Genomic DNA, 26,351 nt, shown 5'->3' with positions numbered 1-26,351 from the left:
TGGTTGGACAATGCTGTGGTTGCAAATCCTTGACGAGGGACTTGATTTGGCAGTGGCGGTGGACTTACAGCTCTATGAGTGTTACCTGCAGTTTGGAACTGGCATGGCGTAAGTTGTTTCGAATTTCTAGAGCAGTCTGCGAGTTGGAGGCCAAATAAGCTGTTCAGGTTAAGTTGTTTCACGGCTACCGGAGCCCGGAGGCAGTTTAAGAGTCAATTCTGCTGCGCAAGTTGACTCAACCTATAGTTGCGCTGTTAAAAAAATATTATCAACAATAATGAAGTGTTGTGGCGTCTTTTTCTTTCGCGTCGCCAATTAACGACTTATCAAATCTCACGACTATTTATTATTTCCAATGAGCCAACATGATGAAGAACAATTCTCCGCAATACTGAAACAAGTTGACAAGTAGACAACTCCTTCATAGAAAAATCCAAAAATTAAGAGTGGTTGTGGGAACAATGAACGCTTACAGTGAGTATGACGGTTTCTATTCTGGGGCGGGTGCCAGGTTGACATTGTCCCAGAACCCACTTCTTCCATGCGGCCTGTTGAGGGATCAAGGATCGAATAAACTTGGGAAGTTGGGCTATCTAAGCTTTACTCAAGAAATGCCCAGTTACTTGGAATAATAGTTACTTTAAAGTGCTTATAAACGTAACACTGAACAATATAACAGTAACAGAAGAAATATTTAATGACGAAGAACCCAAATTTGGATAGGTTACGCAGGGCAGTTACGACGCGCCGTTGGCAGGTTGCACTTCATCTTCTGAGCCTAACTGAGTTCAATATAGATAAGCAAGGGTCAGGTTAGTGAGGTTACCGTCAGGAGTCAGGGCAGACAGGACTCAGGCCCATTCGTGCTGGGCCGCTGGCTAAGGGCTATTACAAAGGGAGTGACAATGCACGTCGGAGAGACGGACGGTCACGGACGACGGACCCCATTACATGATTTAGCCCACATCTTGCTTACTTGCTATGCTAGCTACATGATGATGTCATTGATGTAATGATGTGAGTCATGTCACTCATGTGACATCTGCACTTTGGTATGGTTAACGATTTTATGAGAGCTAGTATTATAACTTGGAGCCTGGAGGTTATTCAATCACGGCCAATGTAAAATTTATCAATATCACTTAAGTGTTAATCATTAACAGTTAATGTTATGTCTTCATTCTCCAGTGTCTCCACACTGACACTGGCACACTCAGTCCACACTCCACAGCAATTATGTTGTTAACCTACTTGTTGCTGTTAGCACTCAGTAGCCAGCCACAGCCAGGCCCAGCCTTCAGTACAAGAGAACCATTTTATGAACAAAACTGGACCACAAGTGAACAACTTGAAGTCTTGAACTTTGTACATGATTTGTAATGGCAGGAAAAAAGTTTTTGTTGCTTCTCAGTTGTCATTTCTCAAGTGTCTTTCTGAGTTTCTGAGTCCTTTTATTTTAATAGATCAATAACTTTAACTTTGAGTATCTCACTAGTCACTAATGTCAATTAGCCTATGTCATGTCACTATCTGCAGATTACATAGAGGCAAAGCAGGGTTTTTTTTAGACTCCCTTGAGTTCATTTTTTAGTCCTAGGGTAAACGCGGTATATTCCGACACATTAAGGACGCATCGAGAAATGAAAAACTAAAAAAAAAACCGTATGCGTTACGCAAGTTCTGTTGCCTTCACATGACTCTCAAAACACTTCACTACGCGTCAGCAACGATGAAACGTCACAAAATGTTGCCATATTTATTAAAAAGCCTTTAGAATGATGATCTCACCACGTGGCATGCATTGTCTCTCTTTGGATCTCAATATTTTCCCACTGGATGGCCAAGACCTAGTGTTTTTGCAGTATTTCGACACGCAAATGTATGACGTCACCATTTCAACCATCAATGAATGCATGGAACTAAAACAAAGCTTAATATAAAGGAAAAGCTGGAGAGGTGACGGAATTACCTACGATGTCGGAATATACCGCGTTTACCCTATAAGTAGACCAGAAAAGTATCATGGATACCAGCATTATCATATTTAATAAATTGGTTAAAATCTTGAGTAAATTAGGAAATTTAAAATGAACTGATTCTAAAAAATCTCTGGTTTGTCACTATGTCTATCTATATCTTCACTATCTTGTGTATCACATAGACATAGCCACTGAGGTCTGAGAGGAGAGAGGTGAGAGCAATGAAATATTGATAACATTACTAGCATTCAGTATTGTCAATTGTCATAAATGTACATGCAAGAACTGAGAGCATAGTGTGATTACAAGGACAATTCCTTTCCCCCAAATGACCTGGAAGATCTGCTCTCAATTCTCTCTGGTGGCCCATTGGTTACAGTTCAGAGTACCAGGATTGTCACAGGATGCAGACTGCAGAGAGGTGCGGGTCTGATCCCAGCTCTGTGTGCCAGTTTCTGGTCAGTATCGGTAAGGAGGCCAGGCTGGGCGGTTAGGCACAGCAGAATTCAAGAATTGTAGCACACAGTCACTAGCAGTGAGTTGTGTGTTTGAGACCGCAAAATGCTGTGAATGTTCTGCAATGTTATGAATTGGCAATAGGCCTACAGCCTAATAAATGCTGAACCCTGGAACTGCTATATACTTTAGATATTGGATGAAATCTCTTTGCAGGAATTGAAAGTAAATTGTTTCTAAAATGTGTCATTTTTAATGTTTGCCACCATGAATGATGAATCTAACTTGTTAATAGTTTGATTGTTATTATATGTATAGAATAGATTCATTTGTAATTTTTGAAAAGTAAGTATCATCATCATGGATACCTTGATACCAGGCTACCTGGGACTGGTAGGCTAGTGGTAGCACTTACACTTAGCAGTTAGCAGCATTGTCATACATAAGAAATTGGTGTATATCTTTAGGAATGAGAAAATAAAAAATGAACCGAGTATAAAAAATCTGTATTTTGTCACCGTGGGATTACATGGAATTGATCTTGATTAGAGATATTTATGTATGTCTTTATGGATGACTTCTGCCAAATTTTCTAGTCTGATGCCAATTTGGGTTGTTTAAGTTGGGTGACTTGGGTCTCCATTAGGAGAATTTGGCATAAGCCACTATGAAGTATGGACAAGACATAAATTCCCATGCTTGCAATAATTTTTACTTGTTTGTCTGGCCCTTGACTGATATTACTCAAAAGAAAGTAAAAAGGGCACACTTATGTCAACATTTCTTGAAAATCATTTATGAAACCATTTCTTTTATTAAATTTTGAAGTAAAATGGCCCCTTATAACAGATCTGTTTTTTATTTTGTAATTCTTACTGGTATTATATGGTTTGTATTGACACTTGGTAGGTATGTTAGGTGCTATATCTGGCATTTGCAGTACCTATAGTGACTGGTAAATCCTAAGACATTACCTATATAATATGAATATATCATTAGCTGAATAATTTATTATGCCCTTAAAATATTTCATAACCAACCTGGGTGTCATTGATGTTGATCCATTATCAAATTACATTTTTTAACGAATTGTTTGAAAATGTGGAGGTTGAATTAATTTGAATTTATTTCATTTACAGTGAAAATTTCATTATATTTGTTTAATAATACTGTGCGCCATGTCAGTACTCCCAATGGATGTTGACACAAATGATGACGAAGTAGAAGTTCCTTCCTCAAGCACTTCAAAGGGAGATAAGAAGAGATTTGAAGTGAAAAAGGCAAGTATATTTCTAAAACTTCTTATTGTTAAATCAACTTCTGATCCATTTAAAATTCTGATGTATCAAATTTTAAAATTTTCAAAGTTTTGTCTAGAAATGGATGTACACATGATCATAGAATGGTGTTATAAATATTTATAGGTTTATGTGATTTTAAGTATATTTCTTTAAATTTCAGTGGATTGCTGTTGCACTGTGGGCTTGGGGTGAGTAAATCAACAATTGAATTATCATTACAAAATTCTAGCAATTCAGTTTGCTCTATTATTCTGGCTCATTTGATGTATTGAGTTATTTCTGTCCTAGAAAAATTGCCTAGTTAGAGCAGTGGTCTTGATTGTCTAAGGGCTAAGTTATTTTCAGTGAAATGGAGGCCTGGATTCATTTCTACAGATATTTCTCTGAAATAAGTTAAACAGCTTGTTATATTAAAAGTGTTCTTCAATTATCGAAGTGCTACTTGTGTATTCTTGACTCTTTGTGAATTGTAATGTTCCAGTTGTTCTATTTGAGGTTTATTTGTAGAAATGGTTGGAATACATGGATTTTAATTTGTATGACTAACTAAACAGCTTTTGTGACTTTGACTTATGGCATAGATTCAGTGCCTGAAAGTCTCATCAATTAATTTTTGTTATTGCAATTAAGGTTAACTGTGACACAATAGTTCCATGATTAAAATTTTTGTAATTTTTCATCAGTTCAACAATGTGAAAATGAGAAATTTCAAATTTTTTCCTGAAATGCTTGTGTGATAAAAACTTTCTTTACTTCCTGCATTGCTCATGTTTTTCCTTTGATCATGGGCTGTTCCCTTCCATACAGACATAGTGGTTGACAACTGTGCCATTTGCCGCAACCACATCATGGATCTGTGCATTGAGTGTCAGGCAAACCAGGCTTCTGCCACATCAGAGGAGTGTACAGTGGCTTGGGGCGTCTGCAATGTCAGTCTCAGCTGTAAACTATTTCTTATATTTCATGTATCACAACTCTCGCATTATTTAATGTTTTTCTTTAACATGAGCATATATCATGAGTATTTTTCATATGTCAAGATACTGTTTATAAACTTAATGTGGACATTTTGAATATTTTGATGTGTTTAATTCGAGAAATTATTGAAAGATATATAAATATATATCCCATTACCATAGAATGAAAATTTGTTTCTAAAGTCTTTACTAGATGCAGCTTACCTGTCACTGTGTACACTTAATTTGTTTTCATTTGCAGCATGCTTTCCACTTCCACTGCATCTCTCGCTGGCTTAAGACACGTCAGGTCTGCCCACTGGACAACAGGGAATGGGAGTTCCAGAAGTGCGTATCTTATTTATATCTTTCCTTGTTTTAAAGATTTAGTAAATGATTTATTTATATATTTTAGTTCTTGCAGGTCAATTCATCTAGAGTAATGAGTGAGGCTTTGTCCAAATACCTTGTCCATTTCTTCTTTACCCTTGTGTGAGTCTTCTTGAGCCAGTTTTGCTAGTCAGAAGGCCATGTCATTGCTTCAAGCCAAAAATGAGTCACTATTTGGACAGTATTGATGATTTCTCAGTGTTAATTTGTGACTTATTTTGTCAAATCAACACTCATCAATACTGCTAGATGATACGCAAATTATGTGTATTGATTTAAAGCACGAGAAAAGTTCAAATTTTGAACAATGAAATGGATAAGAAAGAGGTAACTTTAAGATTGTTAGAAAAATTTTGATTGACCGTGCTACTTTGATGAAAACTTTATAATTTTGTGGATGTTGCCTTCACGTGAGAACGTTTGATTGAAAATGTATGTAGTGTTTTAGGAGATATGTGCAAGTTGCCATGACAGGTCATTCTGGAAATAAAATAGGAAAATAGCCAAATAATCGATGTTTGTATTCTTGTCTTCAATTGTTTCTTCTTTGCTAGTTCGTATAAATAAGAGTATTTATATTTTTGCAGGTATGGACATTAATAATCTCATGAAGAATTCTTTGGTCAACGCATGAAGATTTTACCAACGAGCGGAATGAGGCTCCTTTATGAAGAAGAATGTTTTGGTTTTCATCAACGTTGTGAGGATAAAAAATACTACCTAAAAATAAAGGCTATGGCCACACATTTAGAAAGTTACATGCTCGGGCTTGCTTCATTTCTTAAGTAGAAATAATGATTTGGTTAATTTAATAGAGCATTTGTGTCATAGGTAATATCGATGATTGCCAAGAAAAGATCCCTCTGTTTTTATTTAATAAGAGGAAGTTTGTAGAAGTATCAAATATTATTCCCTTTGGTCAAGATCTATCTGAAGACACGAATCTTTCTTTGTATGCCAGAAATGAGTAAATTTGTGATCATAACTTTTATTTTATTATTTTTTTTTCTGATGTCCTTGTAATTTGCCAGTCAAATTTATCTGCTTATGCCCAGGTGTAATATCTCAATCACGTTCGTCTTCGAATTTGAGGACTTGACAAAATGCAATCTTTCCCATAAATGAGTTCTTCTAACTTTAAAGGTTCACATCTAACGGATAAAAGTGTACGAACTTTCTAATTAGGACGCTAGAGCCTTTCACTGTACTTGAGCGGATGCGTATATTGAAAGTCTTCTTTCGCAATTAAATTTTGTACAGAAATTCATTATCGCATTTTCGTGTAAATGAATATGTATTATGAAGTGCCCACTTTCTCGTAACAAAGCCGCGATGTGAGGCTGATCGTAAGTGCAGTGTGTGGTGCTTTGATGCGCTGTCGTGCGGTCCGTGGGTGTCTTGCACGGTGCCTTTGGTTGACGGATGTCTTTATTTTTTTCTCGCTATTGGAGCTGTTGCAAATATCGGCTGTACGTTGTTGAGTGGCTTGGAGATTGTTGAATCTGGGCGGCATATAGAGGACTTCCATCGCAGGTCGTGTGGAAGCCTTTTGAATCCACAATGTTCTACAAGTGAAGTTTCTGGTTGACTCAAATTAATAAGTTATCAGTTGAATCCCCAGAAAGGATGGGGGCTCAGGCCAAAAATGCTACGCTTGCAGTCTGGGCCCAAATATTATATTACATTTTAAAAGTAAAATGATGCTAAAATATTTCTCTAGCAGACGTCAGTAACATCCATTCGTAGTAGGACGCATTTTGTGATTTGATGGAAAATGTCCTAAAATAAGCTGGCTCATGCAATTAGATTTAAATTAGGATTTATAACTGGTTCTTAACAACAACATTAATTATTGAACTATGTCAGAGAAACGGTGAACTGTAAAAACAACTTTTTTAGTATTGGGTTCCCCAAACTTGTTAATTTCTTTAGAATTCTGGTTCCCGATCATGCCGCCAGGCATCACTACTGGGACGCTTGTCTGAGAACACCGCTGCCGTGTTTTGGATGGACTATCATGATCCCTTCCTTCAAGAACGTAGCCTATAACACTTCTGGACTGTAGCATTGTCAGCCGCAAGCCACCAGACAGATCGCATCCATTGAAGTAGATCAATCAGCCCACTGGAAGGTAGCCTGACGTAGTATGGCCCAGCATCGTCCGACAATACGCGAAAAAATTCTACACCACTCTTACAGAGCGCGCCGGAGCTTTGCAGTGAATATACCCTAATGCCCGCCACCAACCCTTTTGTATCATGCCCGTTCATCGAATCGGTCCACTCGTCGAAGAACTCCCCCTCAGGGGGGACTTCTGACGCGTGTCTGTGCGCGTCAGAAGTCCTATGGGATTTTGCGCTCCTAGGGGGGTTGTTCCTGAGCGCCCCACTGCTGAGCTTGCGGTGTCTGACTGCAGGTCACAGTTGCGGGGTTAAGTTATTACGTAGGTAGAATTCCTTGCATTCCCCTTCTCTTTCTCTCTCGTGCGGGTGGCCGACGTCCCGTGTAAGCGACCTCTTGTTCGAGTGTCTTCGTTTCTGTTGCTTTTCACCTGTCCCTCCTTGTCACTTCGTCTCTTTGAGATGCTAACGCTTCTTCTTTCGAGCCAGCTTCAGCGGGCTGGACATCTGAGACCTACCACCCCTCGTGGGTGATGAACAATTTTTGGTTTGAGAAACTTGAAAATTGAGACCTTCCACCTCTTTGGTGATGTTCATTATGACTTTCGGTGCGAGATAGCTGAAGCGCTAGTAACCATGTGGCCACTGAACCAACCAACCAACCAACTCGTCGAAGAACTGTAGATCTCGGAACAAAATTATGCCATCAGGATGGACCAGTGTTTACAGTTCAAAGTACCAGGATTGGAGCAGAGAGGTGCGGGTTCGATCCCAGCTCTGTGCGCGCTTATGGTCAGAATTTGGCAAGGATTCCGGGCAGTTAGACAAAATAAAATTGAGGCAGTGAGTCGAGTGTTCGAGACCGCAACAAGCAGTAAATGTTCTGCGATGTTAAGAGTCTGCGAAAGGCCTTCGGCCCAATAAACGCTGAAACCGCTGTTATTGAGATGCTGTGAACGAAACATTACGTAATAGAAGGATACCGCAGAAGTCATTCGATCTGCGGTCTGGTTGTGCACGGTAGGTTTAATGCAGTTACCCTGACGAGCTGGGCTGATTGGTGGCAGTCCGTTTTTCGCTGGTTACAGTTCGAGATACAGTCAGGGTATGAAGTGATGTTTCGATGAAACGTTCAGTGGTAAACGATCATTACACTCTGGGCTATTCCAATTCGCTTCAGAATATGGTGGTGCAAAGCTCTTGATATTTAAAGCAAGATGATGGCATGTGCTGATTACTGACGTCAAGCTTAAATCGCGGCTGATTGGTGGTCATTTTATATGATTGATAGTCGTTCCATTCAGATTGGTGCGCAAAATTGGCGGTGCACGGCTGCGCTCCCTAACCAGTACTGCATATTGGCCACTAATGTGTGGAATTTGTAGCATTTATTTTACTTGATGCGCTAATCATTAGCAATTGAGTAACTTTACTGCTTAAGCTTGAAAATGCGCATATGGGACCATGTGAGTGCCATATTAATAATGATGATAGCCTTTTCAGCGTTTATTAGGCCGTAGGCCTGTCGCCGATTCTTAACATCGCAGAACATTCACAGCTTGTTGTGGTCCCGAACTCGCAACTCACTGCTACAATTCTGCTGTGATAAACCGCCCGGCCTCCTCGCCGATTCTGACCAGAAACTGGCGCACAGAGCTGGGATCGAACCCGGGCCTCTCTGCGCCAATCTTGCTACTCTGAACTTTAACCACTGGGCATCTGTTGTAAAATGTTTAAAAAGTGTATTGTGTTGAGTAGTAGTAAATGCTTTAGAACATCAAACAATAAAGATTGTTTATGTACTTATGTACATAAACTGAGATATGCTCAGGTTCCACATAGAAGGCTGTCGCGTGACATTAGTAGTAAGCATATGAGTATCGAGTAGTCAAGCATCAGATTCTATAGTAGCATTTTGCAAATCACCACCATCATGAATAATAATAACATTGCTTTTATGTATTTAATTAGAAATTCTTGCTAGAACTTAACCACGCGATACTAAAATCTCTTCTGATAGGGCAAAATGTAGATCCGTGAAAAATGTGATTCAAAATATGTTTGAGATAATAGATAATTTGATATGTAAATTTAAAATATATTGCGAATTTATAAAAAGTAATAATTCGATATGTAGGTAATGTGATAGGAGCCAAATTAAATGAGTCTTCCTTCCGTGAAAGAAAAGCCGAAAAGCCAAAAGCAAAACCGTAAATAAATGAAACATGTTATAAACCAATGAGGTTTAGGAATCGAGAAATTTGAATTTAATTGATTGATTAGAGTTTAAGAATGATTTTGTTGCCGTAATTATCCCGTTTCAAGATTGAAAAAAAAATGAAGTTTCTGTTGATAGGTCGTAGAAATTCGTCAACTCGTCATGGCATTGTTACTCGTCATATAACGGAGATTCATGTTCAAGGAAGTTGATGCCTGAAGAATGAAGACAGATTGTACAGTTAACTCTTGTCAGTTCCTTGATGGACGTGTATGAAGGCCCGCGGCATGAAATAATACAACTTCATCTGCTGAGGAGAGGTGTCTGTTACATTCCTCAGTAAGGTGAGCAGTATAATTTACAAATAAACAAGCATTCTTGATTTCATCATGGTATGACAAATGACGGCTGTCGAAGTGTCGTCTGTCTGAAATCTGGGTTCACAACTTCACAGAATCTGAGAATAGTCACAATCTGGAGTCTTGACCCAGTAAATATTTTCTATGAAAAAGTTTTTGACATCGTGCAATATGTAATAGCCTAGGTATTCAATATTATACTTATAGGACAGCTTAAAGTATTCAAATTTAGCCTGTTTGTTCTAAAACGATGCAGTCATTTGCAGTGGAGTTAGTCATGCAGGTAGCCTAATATAGGCATGGAATTTGGAAAATTCAAGCCTCAAGGTGTGGATTCATTTTGTAATTTTTGAGTTAGTGATAATATGCTATAGGCTTAGAGGGAGTAATTTTGACTTGAAACTGGCAATAAATTTAGGCTTTTATGTATGTAAAATTTTTTTTTTTCTTGAAATTAATATCAAAATCAAAATGTACCTATCTAGGACTTGGAAGGAATAAAATTGAAAGTCTATGACTTTATATGTAAATATCACTAATTAATAAAATATTGATTATAATGAATATATACCGGTAATGATTATATTAATTGGTAAAATATATAATTATCAATGAACTAAAAGATTGGCATTTGCCAACCAATCATCCAATTCCAATGTAATCTCAACTGCACTTGTGCAGTTGTGCATCACATTGATCACAACTGAATTGAACTGATGCACAACAGCACAAGTGTCCAGGCTGAAATTTTATTAATGATTACGACACAACTATCTTTAATCCAATCTGAAATAATGTGCAGAATTTTTCTAAAAGTTGCAGATTAAAGCAATTCTTTCATGGTAATTTTTAAAGTCTTAGTCAGAAATGTTCTGTTGTTTTTCATTTCTAGTTTCTACTATTGGAAAAAATTAGATCAGTACTCACTGCAGTCAGTGCAGTGAGTGACAGTCTGACAGAGAGCGCATTTCCATCACGGACATCATGGACAGATGGACATGACAAGCACAATAGCACCTTTTTTTCCATAAGTGAGAAAATGCACTAAAAATTAGTCAAGGGTCATTGGAATGGGAAAAATTGACTACAAGTATGGGTGTTTTTCTTATTTCTGGTTGGCTTGAATTTTCCAGTTTAGCCTGTCAATGTGATGATGTGATCACTCATCAACCCGTAGACTGTATTGCAAGTGGTAACTGCCAAGTGGCTTGCCAAGTTGAATTGCTGTATCTAACCAAAACAATCCCTGACTTGAATACTGCAGTGCCATTAAAAATGACCATTAAAAATGAAATGTATATGATAGTATATAATAATGAAATATTGAGATGCAGAGCACTGAAAGGAAAGATTCACAGTAATATCAATGCTTAACTTAGCTTCAGTAACATTGATCCAGAAATAGGGGAGCATTAATTCCTTGAGTGGCTTCTAAGTTACTGCTACCCTGCAGGAGTTAGAGACTTAGAGCAACAACTCAAACTGCCAATACAATTTAGAAAAAAAACCTCTTGCAGTCATTCTCAGTAGCCTGAGCCTTTATTTGTCTATTAGCTAGTTAGCTGACATTTTTGTACCTAATTTGATCAATATTGAATATATGAATATTATACCTAAAATTTCACCCTGCTTGTAATTCATAGGCTGGATGATGGGCCATATGCATGGAAATTTTTAGAAAATTATGCCATAGGGCAGATAAAATTGGGGCCAAGTGACAGTGAAAAAGATTTTTGTAAAATGTTTATTTACCTAAGTAAGATTAACTGACACAAGCCGTGACTGGATTATTATGGCCATACTTTTGATTTTTTTTTCTTCAAAACAAGACAACTGGTTTTTTCTTCAGACATCAATGAAAGAGAACTGTACAATCTATATTATCTACAGCTTTCAGGTTTAGTGGCTATGATCACATGATGATCTTCTATTGCAGGTTAAATCATTATCAATATTATTTAAACCTATAATTTTATCTACTTAATTCAGGTTTTCATTCTGTGTTTGTTGCTTGTAATTGGTCTGCAGTATGAACACTTGTGTACCAAAGTGGTTGTAGGAGTAACATGTCTAAAAATTCAGGTTAATTTGGATTATGCTTCGAAGTCAAAGTATCATTTTTAGGGCATTTTCTCATTTATGGAAAAATGCACTATTGTGCTTGCCATGTCCGTCTGTCTGTCCGTCCGTCCGTGACCTCAAGTTTTCGTCGATGAGAAAATGCGCTCTCTGTCACTCACTGCTGTGAGTAGTACTGAGTTATATTTTTTGTAATGTTTGCTGAAGTTTTTTCATGAATCAACAGTAGCAGGATCAGTGACTTTACACTCTAGATTTGTAGGTCATATTCCTACATCTACTTTTAATGTACTAAACTTAATATACTTTGTATTAAATGCCCTCATTTGTTGGCATGCCTACTAATTTAAAATTCTGACTATGTAACATTCCAATTAATGATGAAAATATTTTGATGAATGAATGCACATGAACTGGAGTATCAATTTGATAATTTTCAAAAGCACAAGAAAATTTTTTTGACAACCAGTTTTTATTCCTTTCTGTGTGAATTTGTAATTTGTAACTAGCTTTGAGGATTTTTGTTCAAGGAATATATAATTTGTAGATAGAAAATAAATAAAATTAACAAATATATGTATGTATATTGTATATTATAATTTTTTGCAACATTTTTATTGTATATTTGAAAAATTGATTGGCAACATTTCTGTGCAGGTGTGACTGCATTTATTGTGATAAAATGGAGTCAGCTCATCCATGTTCAGTTGAAGATGCCCTGAGTGGCAGTTTGACTGCTGCACTACTCAAGCTCAACTGTGGAGCTACCAAGACAAGCACGTCTTCAGACAATTCAGAGACTCCACCCCCACCGGCTCCATCTCCTTCTCCATGTACAAATTTCACATCCACTGAGGATTCGGAGGAACAGGGTGTAAGTTTACCTACACAAGCTTTTTTGCCTAATGAATGTTACTCTGGATATCCTGTGGAGGAACCTTGCACTCGTCTCAACTCGCCATTTCGAGATCAGTTGCATGCTGCTGCAACATCAGAATATGCCAATTTTAGCCAATCTACTTCAGGCTTAGAATTATTATTATCAAGTTCTTGTGTATCACAGCTACCCCAAGTTTCCATCAAATCCCCAGCACCGAGTTATGAACTTCCTTCATTGTCAGTAGCAATTCCTAGATCACAAGAGGCCTTGAGTCCAGACTTTCTGCAGTTACCATCATCAGTTCATTCATTGTCCTGCTCACCGTCGTCATGGCTGTCTCATGGACACGAGTTGCTGCCTCCCGAGCGTCCAAGCTCTGCACCTCCTCAGCAGAGTAGCCCTTTGTTGTCAACATCCTGGCCTACAGACTACGAATCTCCGATGTCTTTGCATCTCATATCACCAAGAATTGCTGACTCGTTGCTGTGCTCGGATGCTGTGGGAAGTATTCAACCTTCCTATCATGGCTATGACAGGGAAGTGGGAGACAGCCCAAGAAAATCGCGTGGTGTTTATTCGCCTATTTTACAAAAACAGAAGTTAGTCTCAAACCCATTCCGACCGTCATGTGTTTTTGCTCTCCCTAATGCTAAAGCCAAAACTCCTAAGAAAGTTCGTTTCCTGGAAAGCTCGCAACCAAATAGCAACACATTCCCTCCAAAAAGAAAATCTGAGAGTCATTTTAGAAGTTACAGAGTACGTCCTGATCCTTTGGATGGCCTCTCATTTTCCAGCCTGTCGCTTGCCAAGAAGAAGCCTGTGTTAAAGAAAAGTAAATTGACGTTTTTGAGTCAACAGTTCTGTGTAGGGAAACCTGTACCTGGATCTGCAGAGATTCTTCAAGTTCAAAATTCCGATCAATCTTCTCAACTTGTAAAAAACTCCTGCACTGAAAGTTCTTACCTCCCCAGCATTGCCAAAACTAAAAACACAGTTGCATTCTCTCCTTCACCGGTCGGAAATTTGAATGACTTGTCTGTAAAGAAAAAGTTATTTGGTGATCTCGATGCTTCAACTTCTACGAGTTTTTCTCAATTCAATATTAGCGCCGCTTCAAGACAAGATGGAAAGTCTTCTCGCGGCACTGAACACCCATCATGCAACTCTGCATCTTTTTCCCATCATGGCACAAGATACCGAGGTGACCCCAAAAGCTGTCGTTCACTGAACAAGCTAAGAAGATGTAAAAAAAAATTTCTACCTGATTCGGATTTACCAAACTTAACCAGCCTGACTATTTGCGAGCCGCGTCTAAGTGAAGCAAGTGATCAGCGAAGCAGTGGCCGACATAGTAGGCTTGGTGAAGCTTCAAGTAGACAATGTTCCGATGATAAACGATTTCAGCCTGGACCTGTCAGTCGCGTCACTCGTCCCATATGTTGCACCAAGTGCAGCTGTTGCCAACAGTTGCCGCTTCGTGGTCCTGGACGTAAGTGTTGCGCTCTGCATTCCGGTCTACGCAGGTCGCTCTCAGGCCGCCACAAGTCTCGGTCCTGCTCAGAAGAAGCAAGGGGACCGCAGTTTGAAGATACAACTCTGGAGGAACTTGCAGCCTACATGGACAATTTTTTATATTTCCCAAAGAAGATGTCGTTCATGGCGGAGATGATGTATACATGAAACTGATATTCATTGTATGAACGAGTCAATTTAAATTTAGTTATTAAATCTTGTGCTATTAGGCGTGAAATCAGCAGTAGTATATTTCTGGATCTCGGAAAAAATGAGCGAATACTTAGGTTGCTACAAATTGTTCTGGTAGCCTTATCCACCACCGCCCAAACTTCTGATGTGACATTTTTATTTTCATTCATTTTTCATACCGTTAAAGCATTAGTTTCTTTTGAAATTTCTGTTTGCATATTTTTTGAACTAGTTTTGAGAATCTTCAATTCATACGTACTTGTTTTTAATTGAGTATATTCTGTTACTGCACTAGGAAACGCTTGAAATGTGAGCTACCATGTCTTCGTTGGAGGGCTTGCATTAGTTCAACACAAGGAATGTTAGCTTGTTGTGTCGTACATGTCGTACATTTAAAAATACTCACGTTCTAAGTACCCTTGAGCTTTTACACGTTGTGTATGATTCATTATATAATTATAATGTATGTTGTTTAACTGAATGTAACATGCAACTTATTCCTTACTTTTCAAGGACTAGTATTATCGAAGTGCTGTTCACCATGTAGACTGAGCTTCAGTGCTTTGGTCGAGTCATTTTATGCTGCTCGTGATATATTTTTAATAGCTGCTGAGATCGGGTTGAACGTCTGTGTTTTTATAACCGTGCAGCTGTAAAGTGTCGAAAGATCTGAGTAATATTAATTCTTCAGGCTGAGGAAATATAGCGTATAACGTTTCCATCTGTATCCAGATATTTCTTGGCAGGAACTTGACCATGGTCTTGTATGTACACGCCGTAGATCAGGTTCCTCGTTCATGTTTCCATCATTTGTGATTATTTGTTAGTGAAAGTTGGATTCATAACTCTGACTTTATTTGGAAACGGTTTGGAAACGTAAATGTTGTGGTTTCCTGCGTCCTTGATTGTATGCGTGTTCTGTATAAGACTGACTTATCTAATCAATCAGGCATTATAAATACTTATCGAATCTTAAATCTTACGACCAAACAAAGACTCTTTACCTTTGTTACTGGGTCTTGAAACGTGCGTCGTCCTTTGTCTGCCGAATTTAGTCTAAAAAATCATGTGAAGCAGAGTCAGGTAGAATACTGAACTGGTCGGTAAATACTGCAGTGGCACTCAGTATTTACGCAGTATTTTTCTATGTTTGTTCTTTACCTTGATGATTGGTTTAGCCATAGTTTTGTACTCCGCTTTCATGGGTCTGTCTCGTATCCTGTTGTCATTGAGCGTGGCTAGCATATGAGTAAGTTTCTTCTCTCTGAATCATATTCATGGGTCCGTTTTGGACGCAAAGCGAAACATTGTTTTTCAGTTTCAGCTTCAGTTTTTCTCGCTTGGCTTGCCGTTGCTTCTATTTTAACGCCTCGTTTCTCTGCATTCTGTGTTCGAATGTAATGCGCTCCTGGTATAGTCGTGTATCTTCAATTTTTGACAGCGGCTTAACATTTAATTGCTATGTTCATGAATTATTTCCTATGGCATTAATCCTGATTGGTGGCTCTTCAATGATGAAGTGGACCTCGTAAGTAATGATGGAATACTTTAGTAGTGAAAAAACTCAACAGTGAAGTGTCTGGGGCGTAAGAGAGGATTAGTAAAGATGAACGCAGTAGGTAAACTCTGATGCTTAAAATGGATGCCATCTTTCCTCTGACTATTCCTCATTTCTTGTTATGAATTGGTTTGTTCCTGTGAAGTTTGCCTAGGAAGTTCAGGGCTTTCTGTTTTTGAAAAATTTGAAATCGATCTACGTCCGTGCAATTTTAAATTGGGCCATCGTTTATATATAATCAGTATGGAATAAATTTTATGCGTCTGGAGCCCATCTACAAAAAGTTTATACGTAAGCCTTCAGTGTTACTAATTTTTTATCATAAGCGCCACACATTGGTTTTTTGGAATGCCCAGCGACCGCAATAATTATGTTCGTAATGAAGTCTTCTAAATGAACCATGTCTTTGTGGGTTGTGAATGTCGTTAATATTGGTTAAACCTCCCTATAATTGAGATTTTGCTTCAAAAAGATTTATTGTAAAATTTAGTGGGATATGATCGACATAATTTGTTAGTGTATCTATTTGAGACCGAGAGGCTGTCAAGAATCCTTTCTATTGCCTCTATTGTTAGACAAGATTAGCTTGCGCATGTCCTTCAGTCAATATTAGCTGAGACTTGCTCCATTTTAACCTTCTCTAGACTCGGCTTCTGATGACCTATCCATGTTGCTGCAGGTAGTGCGTTAAAGAATTTAGTTTGGTAAAGCCTGTGATTCTTTCACACATGTATTCATCTATTGGTAATTTTCTATTCTTCAACGTATCATGCTTTTCACCGGAAAGATTCCGTGAATCTATAATATGGTTAATGAGCGCGGCTTTGGGCGCTCACTTCATGATTTCTTTCAGATGAAACAATTTGTGTCTATTTGGTCTTGCCACGCGATGGATGTTTGAAACTATGAATAGTTTGGGAATGCCATTGTTATTCAAATGTTCACGAATTGTTATCGATATTCGCGGCAACCGACGAAGTAAAGATATGTGGTTTTTCTCAATATTCCTATTGATTCTTAGGGACGACCGTGAGTGTGAGTATCATGAACATTTTGTTCTCTGCTGCTACGCTTAAGGAGTGTATCGAGGTTTTTAAAGTATTGCATTGATATCGTCTTCTCACTATTAGTGCTTTTACATTGTCGCCAAGAGTTTTTATTAACGATGTGGAATAAATATTTCTTTACGAACATGTGGTGTATTTTTTTGCCTTAGACATAAATAAGCACATTTGAATGATGTTTTTCTTTGTTGCGTTTGAGAAAACCTCCCTTGTCTGCGTCCTCCTCCTGCATCCTGCATTGTAATTCTCTGAACGTGTTATTTGGACGAACGACCGTACTGTTGCTAGCGCCATCAGAAACGCTTTTATTTAAAAGTTCTGATATAGATGACTAATGAATCTTAATTCTGCTTCTAAAATGTTATCAAAGCTTCATTCTGCTTGGAAGAGCAAATGCTGGAAATTCTTCATCCGCTGGACTGCTGGACGACGCAAAATTCGCAACCGATCCGATTTGACAGACAAAAATTACGGTAGCGGCGAGAGTTTCAAGGGAGTTGAGATCCAGAAATGAGCGAAAAATTCACGTCCGGGAGCGCTTCGGTTTTTAATTTTAAACTTTAGTAAATCCGGTCTAGAGATTGATGAGACTAAGATTGGTGTGGTATTGGCAGGGGAACGTACTGAGATCTCTGGCCTGATGTGCAGACAGACGAGTTTATAATGTTAGACTTATTCCTATTTAAATTGGTTCATGTAAAAGCCTTAGAAATAATGTCACTCGTTTGCTTGAAACGCAAATTCACTAAAAACTTGAAAGCAAAGAAAAGTCCACAAAAATTCATACTATCTTACCATATATCATATACCATATACCATATTTAAAGAAAACTTTTCAGAGTCCAGCTCCATCGTCAGTTTAAAAATTCTAGAACACAGATAAATCAGTGATTAGTACAGTCGATATTACAGAAAAAACCTAAGTGGTAAAACCTATCTATTTCCAATTTCAAGCGGGTAAGAGCTACAAGCTAAATTTAAACCTGGCCTCTGTTTGAAATTATACAAAGATTTTAAAATGCGCAAATCAGAACCACCGGAAGTGGAAGCTAAAACCTTGAAGTCACTCAGAAATTGGAACATCTAATTTCCAATGTTCCAATTTCCGATAGTGACTTCAAAGTTTTAGCTTCCACTTCCGATGTTTCTGATTTGCGCATTTTAGAATCTTTGTATATTTTTAAGCAGAGGCAAAGTTTAAATTTAACATTTAGCTCTTACCCGCTTGAAATTGTAAATAGATAGGTTTACCACTTAGTTTTTTTTTTGCAATTTTGACTGTACTAATTACTGATTTATCTGTGTTCTAGAGTTTTCAAACTGACGATTAGGCTGGACTCCGAAACGTTATCTTTAAAGATAGTATGAATTTTTGTGGAGTTTCCTTTGCTTTCAAGTTCTTAGTTGAAGCCCAAGATTATTGGGTAGAGAAATTCGGCCTTTATTGTTCTTTGAGTTTTATACCGTTTTGCTCGCTAACTGTTTGAACTGGTAGGATGTATTATAATACAATATCAAGTCCAGGCAATATTCCGCTTCGGTAGTTATTGTGGAGCCGCGATCGAATATCCCTTATTTTAACAGCGCCAGGTTTTCTACACACAGAGACTTTCAATGGTAACAATACATTATAGGAGCCTAAGGCAAAACTCTATTTATTAAGATCACGAGGATATTTATTGCTAAAATAACTCTGCGAATTGCCGTACATTGCACGATGAGAAATCCGTAGGCAAATAATCTGTTTGCTTGCCAGATTGATGAGCTGAATCCACTCAGTATTCATGTAAGGGAAATCCAGGCTTGCCATTTCAGTTGCTGTTCTGAGCTCGGTCACTATTTGCGTGCTTTGGATCCTTGCTCCGACTGAGCGGCATCCCGAGCTGAGCAGGCCTGAATTACGAAGGGTAATGAGCGACGTAAGCCTCTGAGGAGTGACGACTGTGTTGGATAGAGGAGCTTATTCTTCAAGCAATATAAGTCGGAGCTCGTATTGAAGTCTGTACAGTTGCCAGGTGTTGAAGTATAAAAATATGTAGAGTGGAAAAAAGGAGAAATATGTAAAAACTGGCGGTTTACAGGATACGTAGTTTTTTTTAATCGTGTTTACTCTCGCATTTACCTTAGATATATGTACTACTACTTTTTAGCATATAATGCTTTTCTTTGATGTTTCAAACATGCTCCACATAAAAATTATCATGACAATGAAATTTTTGATGTAAAGTGTCAATGAATCAATTATTCTGAGGCGACTTTTCTTACTAACGAAAATTCTTATAAGAGATTCAAACGTTGAGAAAGGAACTGCAAAGTCACGTATTGAGTTATGATGACGATAAGTGTTAAGTCATTTGTTGTTTACCATTTTTTCGCCAATGCCGCGTAAAGATCGTTCGTTACCCACGTGAAATATTGCCTCATCAATTCTGCAGAAAATCCGAGTCGCTGCCAGAAGTCAGGATTACGGTGAAAAATTTACCACTTCGACGCCCAAGCTGAAATATTCAATCACGAATTTCGCTTGCTGCGTAGGTTTGATTTAAGGCCGTGTGTGACTGCAGGAAATCCTTTAAGAGGCGATTTGGTGAGTAAAATTAGATCTTGATCTTGAATAATATGGCTATGCAACAAGTGTCCGCGTCTCGTTTGTATCCTATCAGAGAAGAAACGATAATAAAAGCGATTGGAGATGAAAACCGAGATATTTGGAGGCATGTGGAAATCTTGCGAAATGTGGAAATAGACTCATTATTTTTCACGTAATGAAATTCTTGGACGATGCCGAGATGAGATGCATCGGACAAAGGAAATGGTTTATTATTTCCGGGAATTTACCTTCATTTTACGTGACACACCAGTTCATTACGTTCAACGTAACCTCGGGGACCCGAGGGCGGGGCGACCTGCCTAGCGACGGCTTGGAGACCGAGGACGACGAAGGCGGCGCATCAGCATGACAGAGGACAACGACGTCATAAACTTGTCATAAGTTAATACCTTATAAGAAATCTACACAATAACTGTATTAGACATTTATTGAGCTGTTTCAATGGTAGAGTTTGATGTCTAATGTACCAAGCATTTCATTTAGTTGTCGCTAGTCAGCAGGATGGCAGCGAAACTGGTCATTGCCACATTGCCATCATTCCTACCTGTGGTTCCTTCGTTGCCACAAGTGTTGTCATTATTGCCATCAGTGTGTTGCCTGACCTAAAAATTCAAGTATACATTTAAATTTAAAAGTACATATGGGTGTGCTAAGTATCAAGATAATACAGGTACAGCCTTGTCATTTCATGGATATTAAATTTAGCTTTCTGCTGAGCCTTAACAAGTTTAGATAATTATACTAACGAAACTGGCTACCAAGTTTCATGGGCTGCCAAATGTTGCATACTCTACCCAACTGCCTATAAATAATCAAGGGGTTTAACTTGGATATCCTTTATTCAGGCGTTCACAATGTCCCGTGTTTTCTCGTGTAGTGGTGAAATATGTTGTTACATCTCGCACCGTTACATCCATGTCTCGGATCGCTACGGGATGTTTTTTAGCGCATTTTCTCATTTATGGAAAAAATGCACTATTGTGCTCGCCATGTCTGTCTGTCCGTCTGTCCGTCCGTCTGTCCGTGACCTCAAGTTTTCGTCGACGAGAAAATGCGCTCTCTGTCACTCACTGCAGTGAGTACTGTTATATTTTTTGTTTAATTCATATAACCTAGTTAAATTTCACAGTCCACGAAACGATATTTTTAAATTCCGACACCAAATTACCGTCCAAATTTGTAACTATATTCTGGGACATTTTTTCTTTCAGAAAAAAAAAACTCGGGAAGGTACGTAGTCCACACGGGAGCGCAGCCGTGGGTAACAAAATTGACTCGTAAACAGCCCCTGGGCCTAACGCCAACCATCAGCATGCAATATGTACACATAGCCTCAGATCAATGAGCTGTGGGTAACTCCGGCTAACAGTAAATCCGCTGAGCACAACACAGCTACTGCTTCACAGCGCCGGAGCCCAACTGGCCGGAGCGCAACAGGCCCTACCGCAACAGGCGGCGCAGGTTAGGTTAGGTTAGCTTAAGTTACGTTAGGAGTAGCTGTTGCGGTAGGGCCTGTTGCGCTCCGGCCAGTTGTGCTCCGGCCTGTATGCGCTGCGGCTTGTGACTTAACTGCGCTGTTGTGGTGGGCGCTTTGTGTCAAAAGCCGTGAAGATGCCCGGCTGCGTTACGCTCGGGAAGGTATATGAATCGCACTGTGGACTTGGGCTATGCTGACCTCTAGCTATCCACCCGTCCACACAATAGCGTAGCTACGCGATGGTCCCGTCTCTTGTGTAAGGTAATTATGGTCGGTCCAGCCTACAAGGCTCCAGCAGTTATTTTACTAAGAGACTGAGATACCACAACCCAATTTAATTGCCTTGTTTACTTATACATTGTGTATCTGTCCAATGTAGTTTTTCTTCAATATACGAATAATTCCGTAATAATTATCTTCGAATTAGAGAAACTCGGATTAGTCGATCGTTTATCCAAGCGCCACCAGAATGTTTCCTGAACGCAGAAGTTCAGTTCTATTTGAAGGCATCTGAGAAATTTGCTCGCATGGAAATCAAGTCGTTTGCGAATGGCTTTCTGACAATAGTTTGTCTCCTCTTGCTCCACGGCAGACATTTAGGCAGACAATAGTATTGGACTCTCAACATCATGAATGAAACCACCGTTAATATAATTTCAATCTTTTAGAAATGCAATTCTAAAATATTTGTCCCTAATTTAAGGGTCCCTTTAACTTGAAAGCGGAGTAATTGATAATTTCTGATAATTATAAACTGCGAGCTTCAGAAAATATTATTACAGAATCAGAAATTCGAAAATCGAACGACTAATTCCCTTATTTTATATTTAATGATGATCAAAGATGACTTTCAGACGATGTTATTCACGTGTGAACTTCGAAGCCGAATTTACACGCTGCCTTACATCGCTCAGCGTGTGTGAGCCTAATGAAGTGCCCACTTCACAGCGGCGTTCGCTCTTATCTTATTGAAAAAGTTAACTAACGTTCCTTTAGGGTCGGTTGAATAACACTTACGATTAATTGCACGCAGCTATGCAACTATTTTATAATAAATGCTCAAAGCTCATAAAAAAATGTGCTAGTTAGAAATGTCTAAGGCGGATTTATTCAATTTACTGAAGTGTAGATTGAATAAAACCAGCCTCATATTCTTTCTCATTTTGTGATTAATTAAAATTGAGAGTGTAATTGAATCCAGAAATTATTTATCTTTATGATGCAATTTATTCAACAAAAAATGTGTAAAAAAATCTGCAAGTATTTCGTTTCATTTATTTGTCTGCTTATAAAATTTGCTCACTACTGATGAAGCCAGTAATAATTGAGCCTTCTATTGTTTATCTGAGAGTATTAGATGACCTACAACATGGCAGGCCATTCGCATATCACCACCTACTGTAGATGCCAAGTGAAATGAAACCTGGGATAATCGTAAGGCATCCTGTGTGGCAAGATGTAAGTGTAAATTTCTTTTTGTGAGATTAACCGTTCTGAAAACATTCAACTTGCAGCTTTTATCTTTTTTCTTTTTCTTTGAAGCCAGTCTTGGAAAAAAACAACGTTGAAACAGCCACGCTACAACTTCTTGAAGAAAATCAACGTTGAAACAGCCACGCTATAACTTCTCAGAGAAAATAAACTGGAAAAAATCAACGTTAAAACAGCCACGCTACAACTTCTTGAAAAATAATCAACGTTGAAACAGCCACGCTACAACTTCTAAACTTTAGTTAATGTTTGAGTTTTTTTGCAAGCTCAGAACAGGATTTGATAAAAAAACTCCAATGGTACGTATTATTTATTTAGCGCCCAATTTCCTCTGAGACTATTTATTTAGCGTACGATCGTGCTGCTTCTTGCTTGGCTTTTGAATGGTTTTTTATTTCGCGTAGCAAATTGCCTGCGTTAAATTCGAATAATATTTGACCATCGACTGAGCTTATTCGCACGTCAGAAGTTACAAGTGTATATGTACGAGTGCATTAAATTTTTGCATTATTTTGATTCATCGTCAATTGTATACTTGACTTTTAACTCTTGATTTCGGACTTGCCACTCGGGAATAGTCGGCCTAGAAACAATATGTTTAAATATTAATGTGATTAACTGAGGCAGAAAAGGACTTTTTTTTTTAAAAGTCTATGGTGCTAAAGATAGGCTTGGTCAAGCTGTCAGTAATTGCATCAAATTTTTCGCAGTTGAAAACTAAAAAATCATCCCGTTTCAATGGTGGTTGACCTTAAAATTGTTAAATCTACTTTGAAGTGCGCAAGAAAAGAATGTCTCTTAAATACGTACGTTTACAGCGAAATCGAAAAACAATATTTCTCGCTACTAAAATTGAAGCTCAAGCTAGGGCATGGAATATGCGTTTCTAGAATCGTCGAGATATCGGTTTGAGACGAGGCATGAATTTAAGACAAAGAATACGTCATTACAAGTCTCTGTTGTAACTAAATTTACTGGTTGAATGCTTTATGCGAATGACTCTTAGTGTTATAAATGTTTGTCTTCCTCGATCCATATAAAAAACCAACAACAGTGGTCGTGGCTGTAAGAAATGAAAAACTCTCATGAGACTGAGAGAAAGAGAGAATCTAAACTCTCCCCAATGATGCACGAATATCTGAGAACAACAATACGTGAATTGGAAAAAGTAAGCCATGAAATTTGGTTCCTGGTCATATGAGTTCTCGCCTGCTTGTAAAAAACCATAAGCCTAAACGTTCAGCTGAAGAACTGCTTTTGAGAACGATTTTTTTTTACAGGAGCAAGTTGAGTTATGAAAATTGATCGCACCATTTTCAGAAGCCTACAGTTCACGTTACATAGATTTAAGACAAATATCAATCAGAAAATGAATTAAAGTATTCTGAAGAACTGCCCTATTCCACGGAATCGGTTCATGGCGTAATATTTGATCAATCTAATTCAAACAAGGCACTGAAATGTTGTCTGCAGACGTTATGTCTCGGCGAGGTAAAGGCAAGAAGAAATTTATTCTCATTTCGTAGGCTATACCTTGGACGAAAAATTATGAGTGGAATTTTGAATTGTTATCCGCACCAGTTGCTGAAAAGTTATTTTATTCTTTTATTTACTCCCTCGACAATTCATTTTTGACTCTGTCGTCGTTACTTTCATTGAAATTGTATTCAGGGCGCTATCATCACACGCCTTCATTTAGCGTGTATTCACATTACTATCATGGTTGACATCAAGACATCGTTGATTACTTTAATTATTCTTCATGCTTGTCATCCACAGGATCCGATGTCTGAAGATTTATTGGATTACAATAATAATTGGATGAGCTCTTGGGTTCACGGCTGATTGCCTCTCTTTGAGTCACTTTAAATTGGCCGACAATCAAACATCGCTGCATAGAAGAGAAAATTGCGTATGATGTGTAACCTCAAAACTGTACGTGCTTAATTCATAATGAAAAATTTTCAAATAACCTCTCTGCCCTGTTTCTGAATGTAGCCCCTGGTTGATAGATAGGCTGATATTAGAAAATTTTGATGTAGCATTATTGTAGAAGTTATAGCGTGACTGTTTTTGTTATTTAGGTAGTGACTTAATAATTCCTTCACAGAGATGAATCAATATGGCACTGAAATAAAACATCAAAAAATGTTGAAATATATATAGTGTTTAAATATTTTTTAAACAATATTTAATTTTAAATATGTTAAAAAATTCACTGTGTTGACTGAAAAGTTACAATTTAACACAGCATTTAAAACTCGATAAAAGTTTTTTAAAATTACCAACATTTCTTTGTAAGTTCTTTTTAATATTGGTTTACCTTCAAAATTGTCTAACAACTAAGTTCAAATGTCATTTAATAATAATTATTGTTTGGCTTAATTTATTATAACTTGGCCAATTAAACAAATTAAAAATACAAATCATCTGGTCACTTAAACTGTCACAATTCGCTCTGCGACTGCTGAAAAAACTTTTACTGTCACTCACATTGGAACACAGTGAGACACTGTCATCATTTTCATGATCTTTGCTCGACAAACGAGAAGTCATTTTTTAAATAAATTTGGTGATGCGAATCTGGCTGCTATGAGTAGATGCTGGTTGTGGAGTCATATTTTTAGCCAATATTCTCATATCCTTTCAATAAAATATGCATTAAATTCTGTTCAATTCTTGTTGACAGAAGAACTTGTGAAAACTCAGAAACTATTTTCCATGTATAAATATGATTTTGTATTTGTGTTATGTCTAACAGCTTCAAACAAAGAGAGAGCTTCCTATTTTTGTTCGAGCGCCTCAAAATATTCATCGGTCTTCACCACGGCTCAAGGTTCAAATGCATCGCTCAAAACCAACTAAAATAACTAACGAGAAATTGGAACAGAAAAATATGCTGGTCGGACTTCAGATACTTTGATGGGATTCATCAAACGAGGTTTGGCACCTCGATCGTCGTTGTCGAACGTTGCGTTTGTAACGGTAAAAAGTTTGAATATTGGATCAGAAAAATATACGAAAATAAAGAAATGTTCTGATTCAGTAAGTTATTTTGGGAATACAGGAGTCGATGTGTTGAATCTCAGGCTTTAAATGCATCTTAGGAATAAAGTTAACTACCGGCGGCCCCCGCCTTGGCTTGGTTTGACTTCAAACTGATTTATTCACAGAGATGAATCAGCGAAACTCTACACTAAAAGCACGGGAATTTTACAATGAAGCTGTGACGCAAGCTGTCAATGTACTCGTAATTGTAATGCCAAATGAAGGACAAAATATTTGTGGGTATCGTATATCAATATTCACAGCCGAAGTGAGCTTTCGAACATTTGTTGCAGTGCATTGTTTCGAATTTTGTGATCAAAATCAACCTGCTCTTATATTTATGCCCGACTAGTCATTCTACTAGGCTTATCTAAATCGGTGCTCTTGTCGGTAACATTTGGTCTTAAAAATAAAATCGTATAAGAAAACCTAAATTGCCGTTTTCGGGAGATATAATTTAAAGGAGCGACAGCGGTTTGATTTTTCAATTACTCGAGCTTAATTAATTATCAGACTTAAAATTAATTTTTATTTTTAACTTTACATTTCGTTTTAGTTCAGCTGCGGTAGGCTGCATGTCAGCGTTGTTGCTATAGCTATTGCAGCAACAAGACCATTTGTGGTTGATGCCAAGCTACATTTTTGCCACCCATCACGGCC

At 38.0% G+C, this 26,351-nt stretch overlaps 2 protein-coding genes across 2 annotated transcripts; both read left to right on the top strand.

Moving 5' to 3' along the window:
• The first annotated feature begins 3,572 nt into the window (after window positions 1-3,572).
• Window positions 3,573-6,073, top strand: LOC108678153 (RING-box protein 1A). The gene is made up of 5 exons (XM_018166502.2): window positions 3,573-3,715; window positions 3,897-3,924; window positions 4,544-4,665; window positions 4,955-5,040; window positions 5,670-6,073. Exons 1-5 carry the CDS (start codon window positions 3,614-3,616, stop codon window positions 5,680-5,682), a joined length of 351 nt encoding a protein of 116 aa, XP_018021991.1. The 5' UTR covers window positions 3,573-3,613; the 3' UTR covers window positions 5,683-6,073.
• Window positions 6,074-9,434: 3,361 nt separating this feature from the next.
• Window positions 9,435-17,193, top strand: LOC108678163. Its single transcript, XM_018166514.2, has 2 exons — window positions 9,435-9,764; window positions 12,516-17,193. The coding sequence occupies exon 2, from the start codon at window positions 12,541-12,543 to the stop codon at window positions 14,416-14,418; it is 1,878 nt and encodes a 625-aa protein (XP_018022003.1). The 5' UTR covers window positions 9,435-9,764; window positions 12,516-12,540; the 3' UTR covers window positions 14,419-17,193.
• Window positions 17,194-26,351: the final 9,158 nt, after the last annotated feature.

The sequence above is a fragment of the Hyalella azteca genome, unplaced genomic scaffold (assembly GCF_000764305.2).
Source record: "Hyalella azteca isolate HAZT.00-mixed unplaced genomic scaffold, Hazt_2.0.2 contig2099, whole genome shotgun sequence".
Lineage (NCBI taxonomy): Eukaryota > Metazoa > Arthropoda > Malacostraca > Amphipoda > Hyalellidae > Hyalella > Hyalella azteca.
Note: the sequence above shows the minus strand (reverse complement) of the source record. Positions and strands in the feature narration are given on the sequence as shown.

Bases quoted from the DNA above. Each gene is read 5' to 3' on its own strand.
- LOC108678153 (XM_018166502.2), top strand. From the start codon at position 3,614: ATGTCAGTACTCCCAATGGATGTTGACACAAATGATGACGAAGTAGAA. The intron at 3,925-4,543 runs GTGAGTAAATCA...CCTTCCATACAG, and splicing joins TGTTGCACTGTGGGCTTGGG to ACATAGTGGTTGACAACTGT. The intron at 4,666-4,954 runs GTCAGTCTCAGC...TTTCATTTGCAG, and splicing joins TGGCTTGGGGCGTCTGCAAT to CATGCTTTCCACTTCCACTG.
- LOC108678163 (XM_018166514.2), top strand. From the start codon at position 12,541: ATGGAGTCAGCTCATCCATGTTCAGTTGAAGATGCCCTGAGTGGCAGT.